A 16760-nucleotide genomic window follows, 5' to 3' on the forward strand; every position below is an offset into this window, starting at 1 on the left:
GGATATGTACTACTACGGTCTGCTTTCTAATGTCGTTGGCCGGGGTGGCAAGAGCATGGAAGGGAGTTTGGAGTTTGGTTTCTTTTGCGAATTTGCCATGAGCATGAGGCAGGGCCATATCTTGTTTATTCCTATATAGGTACATAGAGGCCAGAGAATGACGGCCAAAGGTCGCGCATCATGGAGATGCTTCAAAGCAGATGCGCGAGGGGGAAGAATGCAAACAAGGGCCCATGGCCATGCCTCGGAGTTTTGTCTATTCTCATGATTAACGTGCATGAACCACTTGAGATGAAATGAACCATGTCTATCATCCGATCTATGTTAATCTATATTAATCCGAATATATCATCTCCATATTGTGATGTCAACAACGCACGGATGAATACCGGCTCATGCCGCCGGGACCTAGCTTCAACTGCCTGCCTCCCCGCCAAAAAACCCCATCCCACTGTAAGCTCGCAACACTCCACCATCTCGTGACGGGACCAACACCTTGGCCATGACCAATTGAGCCCTCGTCATGAGTCTCTGCCGTGCAGGATCCCTCCCGGCTGCTCTCCTGAGCTCCGGCGCCGCCTCCCACCGCCTCAATGGCTGTTGCCATCGCAGCCTCTACGCCATCGCCGCCGCTCGACGCCGTCACCATCTCCGAAGCATCAGCGGCCGACGGGCCTACACCACAGAGCCCAAGGACGCCGACATTGCTGTCCTCGGAGGCGGCTTGACCGGTCTCTCCGCTGCTTACTACCTCGCAAAGAAACTCCCCTCGACCGCCAACATCACATTGTACGAGTCTAGCGACCGCCTTGGAGGATGGATCAAGACGGATAGAGTGCCTGTCAACGTTGGGGGCAAACAGGGCGTTGTCTTGTTCGAACGCGGCGCACGATCTCTGACCTCGCTGGCTGGAAACACCTTCCGATACGATGACCTCGTTCTCTACGATCTTGTGCGCATCTTGAAGCTCCCTAGCACGCCATTGCTCTGCTAACGTCCTTGCCAGGCTCTCGATCTCGGCCTCAAGATCAGCTCGCCGGGTTCCAAGCCGCGATACATCTACTACCCCGACCACCTAGTCGCCATGCCACCCTTCGCCACGTTCGCCGACTACATCCGCGAGCCCCTCTTCCTCCAGAACTTCGGCGCAGGCCTCGCCCTCGCCCTCAACACGTTTCGCCGGCGGCAGCTCCCCACCGAGGACTACTCGGTCGCCGAGTGGCTCTACAAGATCACAAACAGCCGCAAGGCGGTCGGTACCTTGGCTTCGGCCATGATGCACGGCATCTACGGCGGCGACATCAACAAGCTGAGCGCTCGTTCCGTCCTCGACCGCATCTACTGGGGCTGGTACCTGCCGAACCCGGGCCTGCACGCGCGTCCCATGCCCATGCCCGAAGAGAAGATCCTCGAGGCGTTGGGCAAGGACAAGGAGATTCAAAAGCTGGCGCTGAGTCCAAAGAACGCTCTAATCGACTTTGGCGAGTCGGGAATGGAGACGCTGCCTCGAGCCATGGCTGACGCCCTGCGGAGCCAGCCAAATGTCACTATCAAGATGGGCGAGTATGCGAAGAGTCTGACTTATGATGAGGAGAACAAGAAGATCGAGGTAACAAGACTTGTATCCCAAGCCAGGAGAACGTGCTGACATAGAACACCACTTAGATCGCCACCTCCAAATCCAGTGAGCAGCCTCAGAGGTTCGACAGAGTCATCTCAACCCTCTCGAGCCAGGACACGGCTCGTCTCGCCCCTGACAAGCTCCAGGCCTTCTCAAACACTCACTCAGTCTCCATCATGAGGGTCAACCTCTGGTTCCCCCAGGAGAACCTCAAGCCCCCAGGCCTGGGCTACCTCATTCCCAACACGGTGGCCCCCGAGACGAACCCGGAGCACGCCCTCGGCGTCTTCTTCGACTCGGACGTCCAAGTCCGCTCCGCCGACGAGCCCGCCGGCACCAAGCTCTTCGTCCTCATGGGTGGCCACTACTACGACGAACCCGGCGTCAAGATCCCTTCAGAGGACGAGGCCATCGTCCAAGCCCGCAATCTCCTCGAGCGCCATCTCGGCATCCCCCGCGACGCACCATACCACGCTGTGGCAGGCTTCGCCAAGGACTGCATCCCGCAGCACAACGTCGGCCACCAGGACCTCCTCCGCCAGGCGCACAAGGAGCTCGACAGCCACTTTGAAGGCCGCCTCGCCGTCGCGGGAGGCTCATACAGCCGCATCGGCGCCATCGCCAGTCTCCGCGCCGGCTATGACGCCGCCATCTCGACCAAGTCCGGGCTCGAAAACACCGGGCTCGAGTACCTAAACGAGCTGCAGGATTTCGCCGTTGTCCCTATCGAGAAGATTCCCGTGCGGCACTTGAAGTGAGCGGGGCGTGTATTGTCTGAGATGAAAACAACTAGTATTATAAAAAGGGGCTGCTATGATGAGAAGAGTTGGCTTAGGTAGGCAAAGCTGTATATTATTATAGATGAATAGAAGGACAAAACTGGACTGTACAGCAGTGTCGCCCATGTGGACGTACATGCAAAGGCTTCAGAAAATCGGATTGTAGGGACCATCGAGATGAATGCTCTAGTCAGGGGTCACCACACCAAGCCAGGTGACAGCACAGGTAGAACATGTTTGAACCACCAAGATCGAACGTTTCTAGCCTTGTCCTCCATCAAGTCTTGATTATCCACCTTCTTCCTCTTGCTTATGATCCCCAAGAAAACCATCAAAACCATGCCCAAGTCTACCCAACACGTAACGCAGCCCATGCAAGTAACATTCCATTGGTTTCATTTGGAGGTATCATTAAGTTATCACAAAAACACAACCACCCGCTTTGTTTGATCCTTTTTCGCCGCTGTTCTAAACCCTCCCCCCAAATGTCCAGAGTGTAAAAACCCATCACCCAGCGCTATAGACACCGTTCTCTTCTTATCCTTGTTCTTCTACTCCAGGACAACCACCTCCGAGTTGCCCTGGCTCGTCATCGGCCGGATGGCGTCGTCGATGGCCTTCAAGATGCCCACGACACCCCTGCTCGGTCCGCCTACCGCGCTCGTCACCAGACCGGTCCAGTCATCACCTTTGCCCTCCCACACGTGCTTGAGAGCCGTGGTGAGATCGTCATTGGGCACCGATGTGTCGTTGGCCACGGGCACACGCCATATGTGCCACCAAGGCTCGCCTCGACGACTCTTGATCCGGCCCTCGAATGCAACTCGGCGCTGCATTGGTCCTGGCCCAGAGATAAAGTAATCGAGTGTCATCCACTCGAGCGAGTTCATCGAGAACTGGAATCGTCCCTGGTTCCGGGCCTTGATATCTGCCCAGAGTTCTTCCGTCTTCTGAATAGCCTCCAAGGCTGGTAGCGACGTAGGCAGCCAGGCCATGAGAGCCTCGATTCCGCCATCACTGTTAACGAGGTTCTGCATCAGGTCGACCACTCGAAGATGAGGGTTGCCCTTCTCCATCTTGATGTCGATAACATCCTTGGACAGATTAAGCGCCACCCTCCATCTGCGCCCTGTCGCTGTAGTGTCATTGAGCGAGTTATTGGTCTGGTCCCTGTAAGAGAACACGACCTCTTGAAGGCTCACTGTTTCGCTCTGGATAGACCCCTTAGCCTTATCCATAGACTCAACGAAGCTGACAAAGCGATCGACAGCCTTGACTCGCGACTTCAAACTCTCCAGTATCGATTGCCCAAGACTGTGGCGCATCCGCAACCGAAACTCGCCCTTGAGAAGGTTGTACGAGACATCTTGACCAACCAGAGCACCCTTGATCGAGGTGAACTTGGCCGGTCTGCGGACCTTGATGATGGCGTCCGATATACACACCAAGGGAGCATCTGACTTGGCATCCTGGGGGTTGGCACCCTCTGAAGCTGTGTCTTCTGCCTCAGGGAGCTGCGCTCCCTTGAAACTGATCGACACAATGTCATTCGCCCACGGTTCTATTGTTGAGAGCTTCAGTCCAGTCGCAGGCTGTGTAATCGAGGCGAGTCCTAGTTGCTCCAAGTCCCTATTGCTCGAGGCTTTGCTGCTCTCCTTCTCGGAGCTGTCAAACACCATCGAGGGGAAAATGCCCGAGAGGGCAATCTCGATCGAGGGAAGCCGAACTTGTCGCGGGAGAGACCAGCTCTTGGTCTCGTTGGGCTTGAACTTGATCTGTTGCTTGTGGAGCTCGCGCATGTCTATTGCCTGGGCGATCATGCCCGTGGCAAATACCGTCATGTTGTTCCAGAAAGTGTTGTGGAGGCTAGGATAGCCCTTGTTGAACGGAAGCTTTGCTGTTAGTTTCACCACTGGCCCAGGAGTGTTGCGGTCCCTGTTGTCCGTGTTAGCAAGGTTCTATTTGACGCAGCTCAAGTTCAACTCACACTTCAAGCAGCCACCATTCATCACCGCTTAGACTCAGTACGACCATGATGAACCATGTAGGCCTCCATCCAGCTCTCTGGAGCCAGATCGTCTTTGTCCATTCGCGGTTCTTGGTAGCAGACCTCAACTCCTCGTTGTTGAGTGGGCACTTCTTAACGCTCCATCCCATTGTGCTTCCTCGGCGGTTGAGCTCTTCTTCCATGATCGCGCACCGCACATTTTCCAGGCATGCCACGCCATCGTCTGCAGGACTCTTCCCGTTGTTGAGTTGAAGCTCGTGCTGATAAATGAACTTTGAATGTGGCTTCACAGCAAAGACACCAGTCGTCGGCTCGATCAGTAGCGAGATGCTGTCCTTGTATCCAACCTGCATGGACAGGGAGGATGCAGCTGGGTCTTCCTGAGAGCTGCGCAGAACCATGGCAGCTTCGCGGTTGCGGAAACGAGGTGTCGCCATGAGCTTGTCGTGGATGCTGCTGAGGAGGAAATCAATGTGAAGGCCGATAACTGTCTTCAAAAGTGCCTCCGCCGATAGATTGTTGGCATCGAAAGGTACCTCCACATCCTTGACTTCCTTGTTGTCCCGGTACCACTTTGCTTGCAGGAAACTCGATGACTTGGGATTTGCCTCGCCATTTGCCTTTCGGCCACTGTTGACAGCAACCAGCACCCAGCTCTTGGGGCTAGTTGGCGGTGCCCGAGACGTCCAGTACTGAATTGCCAAGGCCCGGTTGAGTGGCTCAACCTTGAGAGTGCCGGTCCAGGAGCCTTTGCTCAATTGGTTGGCTTGGCGTCTTAGTTCGTTGAGCTTGTGAGTGAGCACCAACTCATGCAAGAACTGATAGCAGCCTAGCAACCCCTCTGTGCTAAGAACTCCGTTCACATGCCTCTCCAAGTAGTCCTTAAGGGATTCGGGAATCGCTGCTGCTGATGGCTTGAAGGTGAACCTCAGGTCGATGAACCAAAACTGCTTCTCGAAATCCTCATCCGCGATTGTGAGATCGACCTCAAATTCGCCAGGAACTTTAAAGGTGACTCGTCCTGACTTGATATCGTAGTTCCTGAAGTGGTACGGGATCTTGTCAAAGTCTTCCAGGTTCAGTCTGAGTGATAGCAGGGTGTTGACATCACTCATCCACTGGGACTGCTCCTGCAAGGTCAAAGGCGGTGGTTCAATGTATTGAAGCTGGTCATCAGGTCAGTTTGTAATCTTCCCTAGGTACCAAGGACGGCACTTACATCAGGCATCCAGGCAGCCTTCCCTGTTGACAGAACCTGGAGGGCTGTTTTCAAATCAGGGCTTGGCATTCTCGCAAATGTCAAGTCCCTCTTGACATTAACCATAGTGTCAAAGGCTGTGTCGGTGAGAACCTGCTGCTTCATGATGTGGGCTCTCAGGTCAATCAGTTTGCTGACCATCTCTGCCTTACGGCTCCATTCCGTGATGACGAGGGCCTTGACCCATCTTTGATGCTCCTTGTATGCAAAGTCCAAGATCGACTTCTTCTTAATAATGTTCTCGTTCGACACGTCGTCCATGTCGTTATTCGGTATTGAAGAGTTCCCGTTCATGGCGGCTACAGGAAGGGGCATCTTGGCCATTTTGGTGATCTGATCTTCGAGGTTGTTGTGCGTGGATTGCGCTAGTCGTGTGAGAAATGTCGACAGAGAGATGTATCCCTGGGTAATGTGGACGATCTCGTCGGGGAGGTCGTTCATTCTCGGGGCTTGGTCTGATGCCGGCGCATTTGGTCGAGAGCCGTTCACCAGAGGACCGCTGGCGGCGTTCCCATTGACCATGGCACCGCTGGCATCGCCACCAGATACGGCCTTTCCCTTGTCCAAGGCATTTTGATGTCCGTCAGCGCCCGCGCCGTTCACGCCATTGAGCGTTGAATCTATGTCGTGGTTAGAGCGCGCGCCATTCGGGCCGCCATTCTCCATGCTGATGACGCCCGGCATCCACTATCTCGTCCCTGGTCCAGGTGCTCCCCGAGCCAGACTGAAAAAAGCTCGGTGTCTCTAGATGGTGTAGCAAATCTTTCTCGTCGTGTCGTTTATCTGCTCCAATGTGGCATGAGAGGCAGGCGGGATCTCTTTATCGGCGATCCCGGTGCTGCATGACAGTCGCAATCGTCTGCACCGAGCAGCGAACTCTGCGCGCGAGGGATATTCGTATCAATTAGAGGCTCTAGGTGTTGAGGTGATGTGTCGCTGTCCTCTTCGCTGGTTGCTCGTCGGGTTAGGCAGTCTCGCGAGAGGGTCAAGAGGCGAGGCGCGGCGAAAAAGTCGTCGATTTAGGAAGCGAGCGTAACGCGATTCAGGAGTCGTCAAGAAAAGGTCGATATTTCAATATTCGCGATGGTCTTGAGGGGTTCAAGCGAGAGGGCGTTCGAGTAGGAGACGACGCGATCGAGAAGGGTGATGAAAGAAGGATATGGTGAAGGACTGTGATTGATGCGCAGGGCAGCCTCTCGATTTTCCCCGGTTACCACGCCTTGCCTGACTGACCAAAAGACGGAGGGCGCTGGGGTAACAGGCCAGGTCATGTGAGATGGAGACCGTGCATAATTTGAGGCGAGCACAAGTGCCACCTGTACAAACCGTGCATAACGTGCGCCAACAAGGGTTATGCACGTTATCGCCGTCAAAGTCACTCCACGGCGGGCACATTCACTCTATCACTCGATTCCTTTTGGTGACGGTTGTGGCGTTCAGGGTCCAGATTATCTCTAACTTCTGGAAACCTCCCCCGCCGAGATACGTAAGAATTGCATGATGCCTGATAGTCGAGATCTCGCCTGCTTGTACTGCACTGTACTGTCGGTTCAAGGATGAGATTGGAAATCTTCTTTAATCTACCCTTTCATAACGCAAAGCCTGAGCCAAGCCCCACGTAGTTGCATCTAATAAACCCAACAAGCATGTGTCCATTATCTCGCCAGAACCCCTCCCGTTCTCGCCAATTTTATAGAGATCATCATCCGTTGGTTTTTGCTTGCCTTTTAAGGCTCGGGATATCATAGTCCGAAGACGGTCGCGACTCTTGTCGCACGGGAGGCGTCATTAACTACGAGCCAAATTAGTCCAATTGATTTCTTGCCTTCAACTTGGATCGAGCATACAGGATGCTGGTCCATCACTTACAACTTGTTGGGGGTGGCAGTGGTCGTGGGCCACTGGTAACCGGCAGCGTCACTGAACTTGTAGCCATAGGAGGCCGTGAAGTCGTCGAGGACAGCAGGGCCGCGAGATCCTAGAGTGAATTGTGAGTTGCGTTCCAATGCTGGCTATGCATGTCACCTACCATAGGGATACTCCATGGGGATAATCTCCTTGTTCTCGTCCAGGTAGTGGAGGAGAGGAGTGAAGACTCGCCAACTGGCATCGAGCTCGTCGTCACGGACAAAGTTGGACTGGTCGCCCTTCAGGCAGTCGAGCACAAGAGACTCGTAGGCCTCAGGGATCTTGAGGTCAGAGAATCGTCGGCGGTAGGTCAGATCGAGCTCGGTAACAACGGTCTGCATGCTCAGACCAGGAAGCTTGGAGTTCATCTTGATGTAGACACTCTCGTTGGGCTGGATGCGCATGACAAGCTCGTTTCGGGGAATGTCCTTAAAGATACCCGAGGTGACGTCCTTGAACTGAATTCGAATCTCTGTCTTTTGCTCGTTGAGCGCCTTGCCGGCCTTGATGATGAAGGGGACACCGTCCCATCGCTCGTTCTTGATGTACGCAACCATGGCGCAGAAGGTAGGGCATCGAGAGTCCTTGGGGACAGTGTCATCCTCGCGGTAGGCGGGCTTGCTGCCGTCGAGGGACTTGCCGTACTGGCCAATGATGACGTTCTTGGGCTCAATGGCGGGGATGGCACGGAGGACGCGGACCTTTTCGTCACGGATATCCTCAGCGTTGAAGGAGATGGGTCGCTCCATGGCCAGGAGAGTAAGGACCTGGAGAAGATGGTTCTGCATGACATCGCGAATGATGCCGAACTCGTCAAAGTAGCCGCCACGGCCCTCGGTGCCGAAGGGCTCCTTGAAGGAAATCTGGACGTTGTCGATGTGGTGGCGGTTCCAGGTAGCGCCCAGGAATGAGTTACCAAATCGGAGGATCAGGATGTTCTTGACCATTTCCTTGCCCAGGTAGTGGTCAATTCGGAACAGTTCTTGCTCGTTCCAGTCAGGCTCCAGGGACTTTTGAAGCTCGCGGGAGCTGGCAAGATCCTTGCCAAAGGGCTTCTCAACCTAACCCAAGATATCAACGAGCTGCATACAGGCGGAGAGGGAGAATCACATACAATAACGCGCGCAATGCCCTTCGTGGGGTAGCACACCTTCTTCAGGTGCTGCGAAACAATGGTGAAGACACTGGGAGGCAGGGCCATGTAGAAGAGTCGATGGGTCTCGGTTCGGCCCTTCTCGATGTCCTGGAGATGCTGCTCGAGAACCTGGAACGACTCATCCTTGTCGTACTGACCGGAGACATAGGTGCAGAGTTCGCAGAACTCCTCGAGTTGTTGCTCAGACTCCTTTGTGGGGGTCTTCATGTATGACTTGATACGGCGAATGTACTCCTCGTGGTCCATCTTGGTGCGGGCATATCCGACGATCTTGACATCTTGAGGGAGGAACTGGTTTCGGTACTGGGGACAATGTTAGCAAAGGAATCATCTTACCGAGAATCCAAAAGTGCAGCTTACCAGACCGAAGAGCGCAGGGTACTATCATGAAGCAAAGACAAGCATGTTAGCGCAAGGCACAAATGAGGGGCGAGAATGGGAGAGCTCCCCACCGTCTTCTTTTTCGCAAGATCACCAGAAGCGCCGAGGACGACGATGGTGGTGTTTTGCTTGAGCTCCATGCACCTGAGAGAAAAAACGTAGTCAGCGATACTGTTCCGACACGGCCGAAGGACCGAGGGCGCAAACTCGCACCCAAGGGCGAGCTGCTGCTGGCGAGGGAGCAAGCTAGAATCATGGTGGGGGTTTAGATAGCACCTACGGATCCATGATTGCGGTTGGGAATGTTGAGGGATTGAGGGAGGGGAAGCAACACGAGAAGCAAGAGGAGAAAAAGTCGGGTGAAATGGACCACGGAGGACCAAGCCGAGTAGTCGCAGATGGAGGGAGACTCGGAGGACAGCAGAGGAGGATCTGAGGAAGAGGTGACGCTGAGGTTTGCGGGCAGCAGGCCTGGAAGGTTTTATGACGAGCATGCAGAGACGGGGAGCTAATGGCTGCGTGAGCGACGGGGCTATGATGCAGTCCCTAAGGTGGGTGGGTAAGGCCTGGGGCTGTCCTGTCCTGGTCGCTGCTGGGCAGGTACCTTAGGTACCGGCACCCACTGGACGGACTGTCACACTGGCTGAAGCTCCCCTTCGAGGTGCTTGACCTGGCTCCATGCGGTAAGGCCGTGATGCCCGCCCCATGTCCATACCTCCCCCTCCCGCTCCGAAAAAATCCAAATCCCACGCCCGTCCAAGCGCCAAGTTTAAAGATACAGGCCCAGCGCTGGCTCGGTGACTTGATTCCCGGATCCTCGCATCCATATTTTTTTTGTTTGCGTATTTCTTTTCTGCCTGTTCTGACCGGACGGATATTTCAAAACGGCACAGTACCTCCATCGTCCCCCTTGCTGGTCAGTCACGGGCATGCAGGCGGTCGAAGGGTCTCCGGGGGTTTGGGGGCAACGAATGGATGGCATGGACCCATCTCGAGGTCTTACTGGATGTCGTGGAGTTGACGTATGGTGTTTCCACATCTTCAAGCCAGGAGCTTGTCTCATCTCATCCATTGCCATCATGAACATGTATCATCAGCTCTCCTCCTCCTCCTTCCCTCCCCATCTCCTCTTTTCCTCTCGTGATTGTCCAAGGCGGCATATGTTGGTAGGTACTTGTGCAATGTGCTGTGTGCCGTGAGCATTACGAAGCAGGTTGCTTTTGCAACTAAACATCACTGCATCCATCCAACTTCTTTGTCAGCCAGCCCGGCTTGCCCGGACATCGATCCCTCACCGAGTCCTGCGCTTCGGCGAGCGAGGGTGAGAGGGGCATAGGCCGCCCGCCACCGCCCAAGAGGTGTCTGGCGCGCAGTTCACCCCAACGCGGAACAGTCCTGGTCCACCCCAAGTCGCACTGGGGGTCGATTATCAAGCTGTCTCTCTCTTGTTCGTTTTGGTCGGTATTGTTGCCGTTGCCCAGCGGACAGTCTTCCGTTGGACGGGACGGCCGATCCTGGACTGTCCCTGTCTCGCTATTTGCCAGCCTGAGACGCATCTGAGTCTTTGGAGGTTGCGCCCACTCTTGGAACGGCCACCTCCGCCGCTGGAACAGAGCCCAAACAAACCGTTGGCCTCGGTGTCGGTATATCTGCATATGAGCATCTGCCTCGGCGGCCCAACCGCGGTCTCTCATGGATGCTTCTCTCCATAGGTACCGAGTCTTGTACAAGGGGTCCTCGGAGTGACACGCAGCGGTTCGACTTGCCCGTCGAGGCCCACCGCCGCCCCTGATCCCTACCTTGGCGCACCGTCTGGCTGGCGGCGACGTCTCAACAACCCCAACCTCTGCCATGGATGAGACCCTGGGACGGCGCGGGGCCTGGCTATCTGATAGGCACATAAAGGCACACTTCCCTCTCCGTCTTTCAGGTTCTCGAGACGTGAATGAATCGCCCAATCCGTCGGACTTTGATGTCCGACTCGGCCCAGGATCGTGTTGTGCTATCCGCACCAACCCCTCCCCTCCCCGGTGTCGGCTTGATCTTCACGAAGAAGCTATTGGGGCGGAAAAGGCAGACACTACTCCATAGTCGTTCAAGACAAACCGCTTGATCAGGGTCCAGCATTCAACGAATTGAGGGAATTTCCTTTTACGGTAGTTGGGAACTTTGTGCCTCCATAGAAGCGGATTTGCTGAGCCTGTACGTTGGCAAGATGATGGCATCAAATCAATTAACTACAGACTTGCCTGAGATTGTCCATTGCTGGTATGATATTCACCGTAGACTCTCAACGAGCTCGTATTTCATAAAGTTCTAGCCTAAAAGCACAATGGCCACGTATTGATATCAAGGCAGCATGAGCATGGTTCATGAACCCATTTCAAGATATTCCCCCAAGGTATTCTTGATTTGTCAACATCATAGCTCTCCACGCTCGGGATAATTACCCAGCGAGGCCGCATTTATCCAGCAGGTTCAACCGCCCAGGCGGATGGGGCAGCTCCGCTCGGCAGTCGGACGCCGGACGGACGTGGTGCAGGCCAGCTACGGCGTTAAGCCGGAGACAGCCTCATCCGGCCCTCAGCGGCGCGCGGGGCCGTCAGTTTGGGGTTGTGGCTGACATCAAGTATGGCTGCTCCCCAACTGTGGCGTTTCCAAAAATTCATGCGGCTGGCACAAATTCCAACCCTAAGCCCACACGTGACCCAAGGGCACAAAGTTTTCGGGCGAGGGACGGCGCACACCACATCGCATCCACTCCTCCTCAGCCCGACCACAAGATCACCAACGACGCGCACCAGCAACACGGAACGGTCTTTTTGTTAAGACAATTCCCTACTAACCCCCAGGTTGCGGAAGCCAGAACACAGTCACGATGCCTTCGGAAGCCGGTCACCGACGTGAGTCTTTCCCGCCCGCCCACGAGGAGCCGATGCGGCTCTGAAATCTGGGAATTGAATATTGTCTTGGGACTTTGCTAACTCGCTCTATAGTATACGTCAAGTGAGTACTCCTTCATCCGCCTGCTGGCACGCGCGAGATGAGATTCCGTGCTCGAACCGCCGAGCACACCGATCTCGAAATTCCGATATCGAAATTTAGCGAAGCCACGGCACTACACCGATACGATGGAATTTTGGACTGACGATGATGGTATAGGGGACGTCACCTGAGCTACCAGCGCTCTCGTCACACTACCCGCCCTGCCACCAGCCTGATCAAGATTGAGGGTGTTGACGACACCCAGGGCGCCAAGTATGTTGCTTCATGAGGGGAGAGGGGTTCTCGAGTCAGCTTGGATACTGACCATCTATCCAGCTTCTACCTTGGCAAGAAGGTCGCTTTCGTCTACCGGGGCCAGAAGGAGATCCGGGGCACCAAGATCCGTGTCATCTGGGGCAAGGTCACCCGGCCACACGGTAAATCCATTTCGACTTGTCACGACGAACGCTGGCTAACTCTCTACACCAGGCAACTCCGGCGTCGTCCGCGCCAAGTTCACCTCCCCTCTCCCCACCAAGTCCTTCGGTGCTTCTGTTCGCGTCATGCTGTACCCATCTTCGATATAAAAAAAGGGCTTCGGGCTGGAGTTGGTAGTGAGGGCGGTTCTCATTTGGCTGCATTGGTCGAGGCAAGGATAAAGCAAATTGCCTTGCTTTGAGGCATTGAATTCAAAAAGACGTCAAATCCCAACCCCGAAGGCTCTGTACACCTGAGCTTCTCGTTTGATGATATTTCTTATTCCCCCACCCATTCATGCAGCGGTTGGCGAAATCGATCTCGACCAGGGCAAGTCCACAGAGGACCAGCGATGGAACACTGTTTTATGGATGGGATTCGAGACCGGAACTTCGGCGGCGGCAGCGGCGAGTGACTAGGGTACAAGCGATTCATCGATGAATGCCAGGTTCAGGGCTATTATTACGGCAGCACAAGCGTCCCTGAATGCTGGATTGTGATTTGACTCGTATGGGAGATTTTGAGCCATGGTCGGCGTCTTATGATGAATCGGAATGTCTTTTGAACCACACACGGCCACTACCTACCTATTGACGGCGATCCAGACCGGGTGTTTGCTTCGGGTTGCCTCTATGTGCTCCATATGTTCCATTGGTGTGTGATAGTCTTGCCATGATGCCCTCCGACTTGCGTCATCTTGGCAGTGGTCAACTGCTCAACAAACCCCATGTTTCGTAATACGCCTTGTAGCCTAACGCACAAAACGCTTCCGCAATACTCGTTCAATATTCAGGTTGTCTAGGTAACCGTGGCGGAGCTCGTGATATTGCAACTAGGTACACACATATCGCACAAACATGATGCTTCCCTCTTTGTCGTCTTTATGTCTGGTCCAAAGGAGAACGTGACGAGGTTGGTGACCACATACTGCGCCTCTGTTGGATCATGTGCCCTTGTTGCCAACGCAAGTTGGCGATAGACTTCCCAGGCAGGATGGTAACACAGGGCTAGTTATCAAACACAAGACCAGTCAACACCCACAATTAATGTTGATGATCACGATTTGGGTAGGTAAGGTTAGTTTCTAGAAACAGAATCCAATTGCCTTCTTCAGCATGGGACTACAAAGCCACATCATGGATGCATCTCTTATACTTGATCGATGGGCATACGATAGAGGCCATTGACTATTTCAGCTCTATAAACTCCCAGGGGCTTTCATAGCTGCCGTCATATCTAGTTACTTCAGCTATTGCGTCTAAAACGTCAGCGGTCTCAATGACCCGGTTTCTATCCGGCTCCCTCTTTGTGTGCGGCATCATGGCTACCAAAGATGGAAGTTGTACCAAGTCAAACGGGGAACAACTTGTACGCCGCCCCGATACCTCCAAGTTCCTTCCATCCAGATTCAAGGTATCAGGTGAGATGATCTTAAAGTCCACAGGTGGCTTGAAAGTAGGTGCATGTCTACAATGTTGTCGCAACCCCGTGGGGAACTTGGTGTTGGAGGGTTGAACTGATAAGATATTGAGGATCTACTCACCAACAGCATCCAGTGTTTAAGATGGCTTTATATACTAGATCATCCAGGAGGAGTCTAGTCAAAGTGATATATGCAAGTTAATTATCACATGGATCTTGACTCTTGGCTCTTGGCTCTTGACCCGAAGCCGGTTAACCCCTGGGGGAGCTGGCTCACAAGTTCCGACAACCAAGAGTCATGGACTAAAATGCACCGCAGCAGCTACTACAAGACCCTTCAAGAGACACCAAGCTTGGGATTTGCTCAATAATCCAATAACTGGGGGGTCTGGGTCAAGTCAGAGTAGTTGTCCCTCTTGAGCTGCTTCGAGACCGAGGGTTGGAGAGACTAGGTTTCCTAGGAACAGCCAATGCTCAGCCAGAAATCAACGATATTTACAAAACATCGCAAGGTATCAAGACGGGGAAACGCGGTTCACAAGGTCAACAGACCAAAATGTTATCTCGTATCTTGCTTGATAGGCACCCATTCAGGACGAACAAGCTCACGGCATATTTCTGCCGCTAGTAAACTTTCAGGTCCCGAGTCGACCAAGGCACAGTGGCACCAGGGCAATAAATGGTCTGATAACACCATTCTCTTCATCTTCTAGGGCCATACTAGTCCTGTTGTGGCTTTCCCACTGCGACAGTAACCAAGTTTATTCGTGCTACCGAGCATGGCTCCAGGGCTACCTTTGCCGCCGGTGCCTTGAAGAGATCCAAGTACTGTAGACTTGGTAATGGGCAAGGTTAATCAAACCAGCAGACATGTTCGAGATGTGTAATAGGGCGTGAAATGAGGGTTCGCTTGGGCCACCATGATCTGAGAAGTCACCGCCGTTGCTCGACGTCTGCTCAGACGGCTCGGCTCTGAACAAGAAAAAGTTGGCTGGCAAGCCATGCAGCATGCAGCTTGGGGAGGCTAGGCGAGGCAAAGCCGTGTCGTCTCACATGGAGGCATCTATCCCATGTCGTCTTCCTCCTGCTCATGCCTCTCTCTGCATGGGTGACGCCGCATTACACTGCAGCCAGCCGGAAGACCCGGGTGTTGCTGGATTCCATGTGGCCATTTGAGTTCATCCGGTTGAATCAACGAACCAATGTCTCGGCCTTGGACACCGGCAGTGAACATTGGAGGCACTTATCCAGTCCCGCCCTCGTGGTAAGGGTGTTTCAGCAGGTGGAGAGCTCGACACCATCACCCAAGCTCTACCCGCGCAGTTTTAAACCCAAAGATGCGCTGGGCCAGCTGAAAATTGCCTGCCAGCCAGCTCAGCCCAGCAACAGGAGCTATCTGGGTGGAGAGCTTCAAGAGAAATGCAGGGAGAGAGGATCGTTCGGAAAGTCTTTTGCTAGTCCGAAAAGACATGGGCTTCCTGCAGGCCGGGGGCTTTGATCGTCGGGCTTACCGGGGCAACCAGCCAATTCAACGTTGGCAGACGGGAAATTCGATGATCGAGGAATAGCTCTGGAAAGTAGGTGAGAGCCATTACTCCGTCGAATTGGCGGTATTTGGGCAACAAGCTTGTCAATGTTTGGTCCTTGGGTGGCTGGTACCCAGCATTGACGCCCAGCTTCATCTCACGTATGCAAAAGAGCGAGTCGAGACAACAATTCCAAGGAACAGAGACCATCCAAAGATGCGTGCGTGCATTGATGGGACAAGGGCAATAGTGATGGGACGGCCAAGAGGCCAAGATCTCGCCAAGGTGCCTTATTAACCAGGGCCTCTCCCGCTCGTAGGGCCTCAGCGCCTGAGAGGAGGTGGTGCAGTGTTGGAGAAAGGGCCGATCGAGGGAGCATCGAGATTCGACTGTGGCCCTCATCGTGGCTGAGCTCCTCTCCGAGTTTCATCTTTCCTGTGCAGCGCAGCGCAGTGCATCCAGCGGGAGGAGGCGCCTGAAGGGCCCGTCTTGTCCTCTCACACGAAGGAAGAGGTACGAGAGGTTGCGAGAAAAGATGGTGTGTGGGAGCCACCCAACACGAGATAAAAACAGGGGCGAGGCAACCGATCAGCCCCCGCGGTCAAAGTCAACGTCAAGATGACCTCTGTTGAGGAATTGTCCCTTTAGCGGACCTTGATTAGCTGCCTCCAGCTGGACCAGCCCTGAACCGACGGTCTCTGCCCTGACTTGACCGACCACCGGGCTCTACTTGCACCACTTAACGCGCGCGCGTGCTGTACGGAAGACCGCCGCGGCAGGGCAAGGCGTGAGACTGCAGCAACCAACCCAACCCAACGCACGATTTGATGCATGAGCATGGAGCCGAGGACGTGGCAGACAGAGACTAGACCTGCCGAGAAGGAAGCCCTTGCCGTGTTGTTTTTCTCTAGACGAGGGTCGATTTTTTTAAACATTTTTTCCAGCCCCCGAGAGTGCCATGGGCAGAGTTGGATGGTCGGTAGCAATGGTGTTTTCGTGGGTAGCCAAAGTTGACTTTATGGCGCTGACGGGCGGCCACTACTCCATACAGTCCACTACAAGGCGCAGCAGCTATCAGCGCTGACTGATGCGAGAGCAAACAAGACTATCTTTATCTTGGATGCAACTGGGCTCTTCGTTTTAGGTTTCCTTCTGGTCCACTGGCCCGGGTACAAGGTGCGAGCCCTGGTTGCATTTTTGCAGCTATTCCCTCCTTCTATTGGATCCCCGTGGGAATCC

General features: G+C 54.2%; 4 protein-coding genes across 4 annotated transcripts; 2 read left to right on the forward strand and 2 right to left on the reverse strand.

The window, feature by feature from the left end:
• Positions 1 to 523: 523 nt before the first annotated feature.
• Positions 524 to 2379, forward strand: MRS44_000577 (uncharacterized protein; the record flags this gene model as incomplete). The annotated part of the gene is made up of 3 exons (XM_046270547.1): positions 524 to 952; positions 1007 to 1609; positions 1666 to 2379. The coding sequence occupies 3 exons, from the start codon at positions 524 to 526 to the stop codon at positions 2377 to 2379; spliced, it is 1746 nt and encodes a 581-aa protein (XP_046139181.1).
• A 572-nt stretch (positions 2380 to 2951) lies between these two features.
• MRS44_000578 (uncharacterized protein) lies at positions 2952 to 6332 on the reverse strand (the record flags this gene model as incomplete). The annotated part of the gene is made up of 3 exons (XM_046278232.2): positions 2952 to 4335; positions 4388 to 5574; positions 5628 to 6332. 3 exons carry the CDS (start codon positions 6330 to 6332, stop codon positions 2952 to 2954), a joined length of 3276 nt encoding a protein of 1091 aa, XP_046139180.2.
• A 1199-nt stretch (positions 6333 to 7531) lies between these two features.
• MRS44_000579 (uncharacterized protein) lies at positions 7532 to 9399 on the reverse strand (the record flags this gene model as incomplete). The annotated part of the gene is made up of 6 exons (XM_046275112.2): positions 7532 to 7644; positions 7696 to 8635; positions 8689 to 9033; positions 9091 to 9111; positions 9183 to 9255; positions 9392 to 9399. The coding sequence occupies 6 exons, from the start codon at positions 9397 to 9399 to the stop codon at positions 7532 to 7534; spliced, it is 1500 nt and encodes a 499-aa protein (XP_046139179.1).
• A 2590-nt stretch (positions 9400 to 11989) lies between these two features.
• MRS44_000580 (60S ribosomal protein eL33) lies at positions 11990 to 12683 on the forward strand (the record flags this gene model as incomplete). The annotated part of the gene is made up of 5 exons (XM_046280724.1): positions 11990 to 12014; positions 12108 to 12117; positions 12274 to 12369; positions 12433 to 12533; positions 12586 to 12683. 5 exons carry the CDS (start codon positions 11990 to 11992, stop codon positions 12681 to 12683), a joined length of 330 nt encoding a protein of 109 aa, XP_046139177.1.
• Between the last annotated feature and the right edge of the window lie 4077 nt (positions 12684 to 16760).

This window comes from Fusarium solani, assembly GCF_023522795.1.
Source record: "Fusarium solani strain SB1 chromosome Unknown bctg00000000, whole genome shotgun sequence".
Taxonomy (NCBI): Eukaryota; Fungi; Ascomycota; class Sordariomycetes; order Hypocreales; family Nectriaceae; genus Fusarium; species Fusarium solani.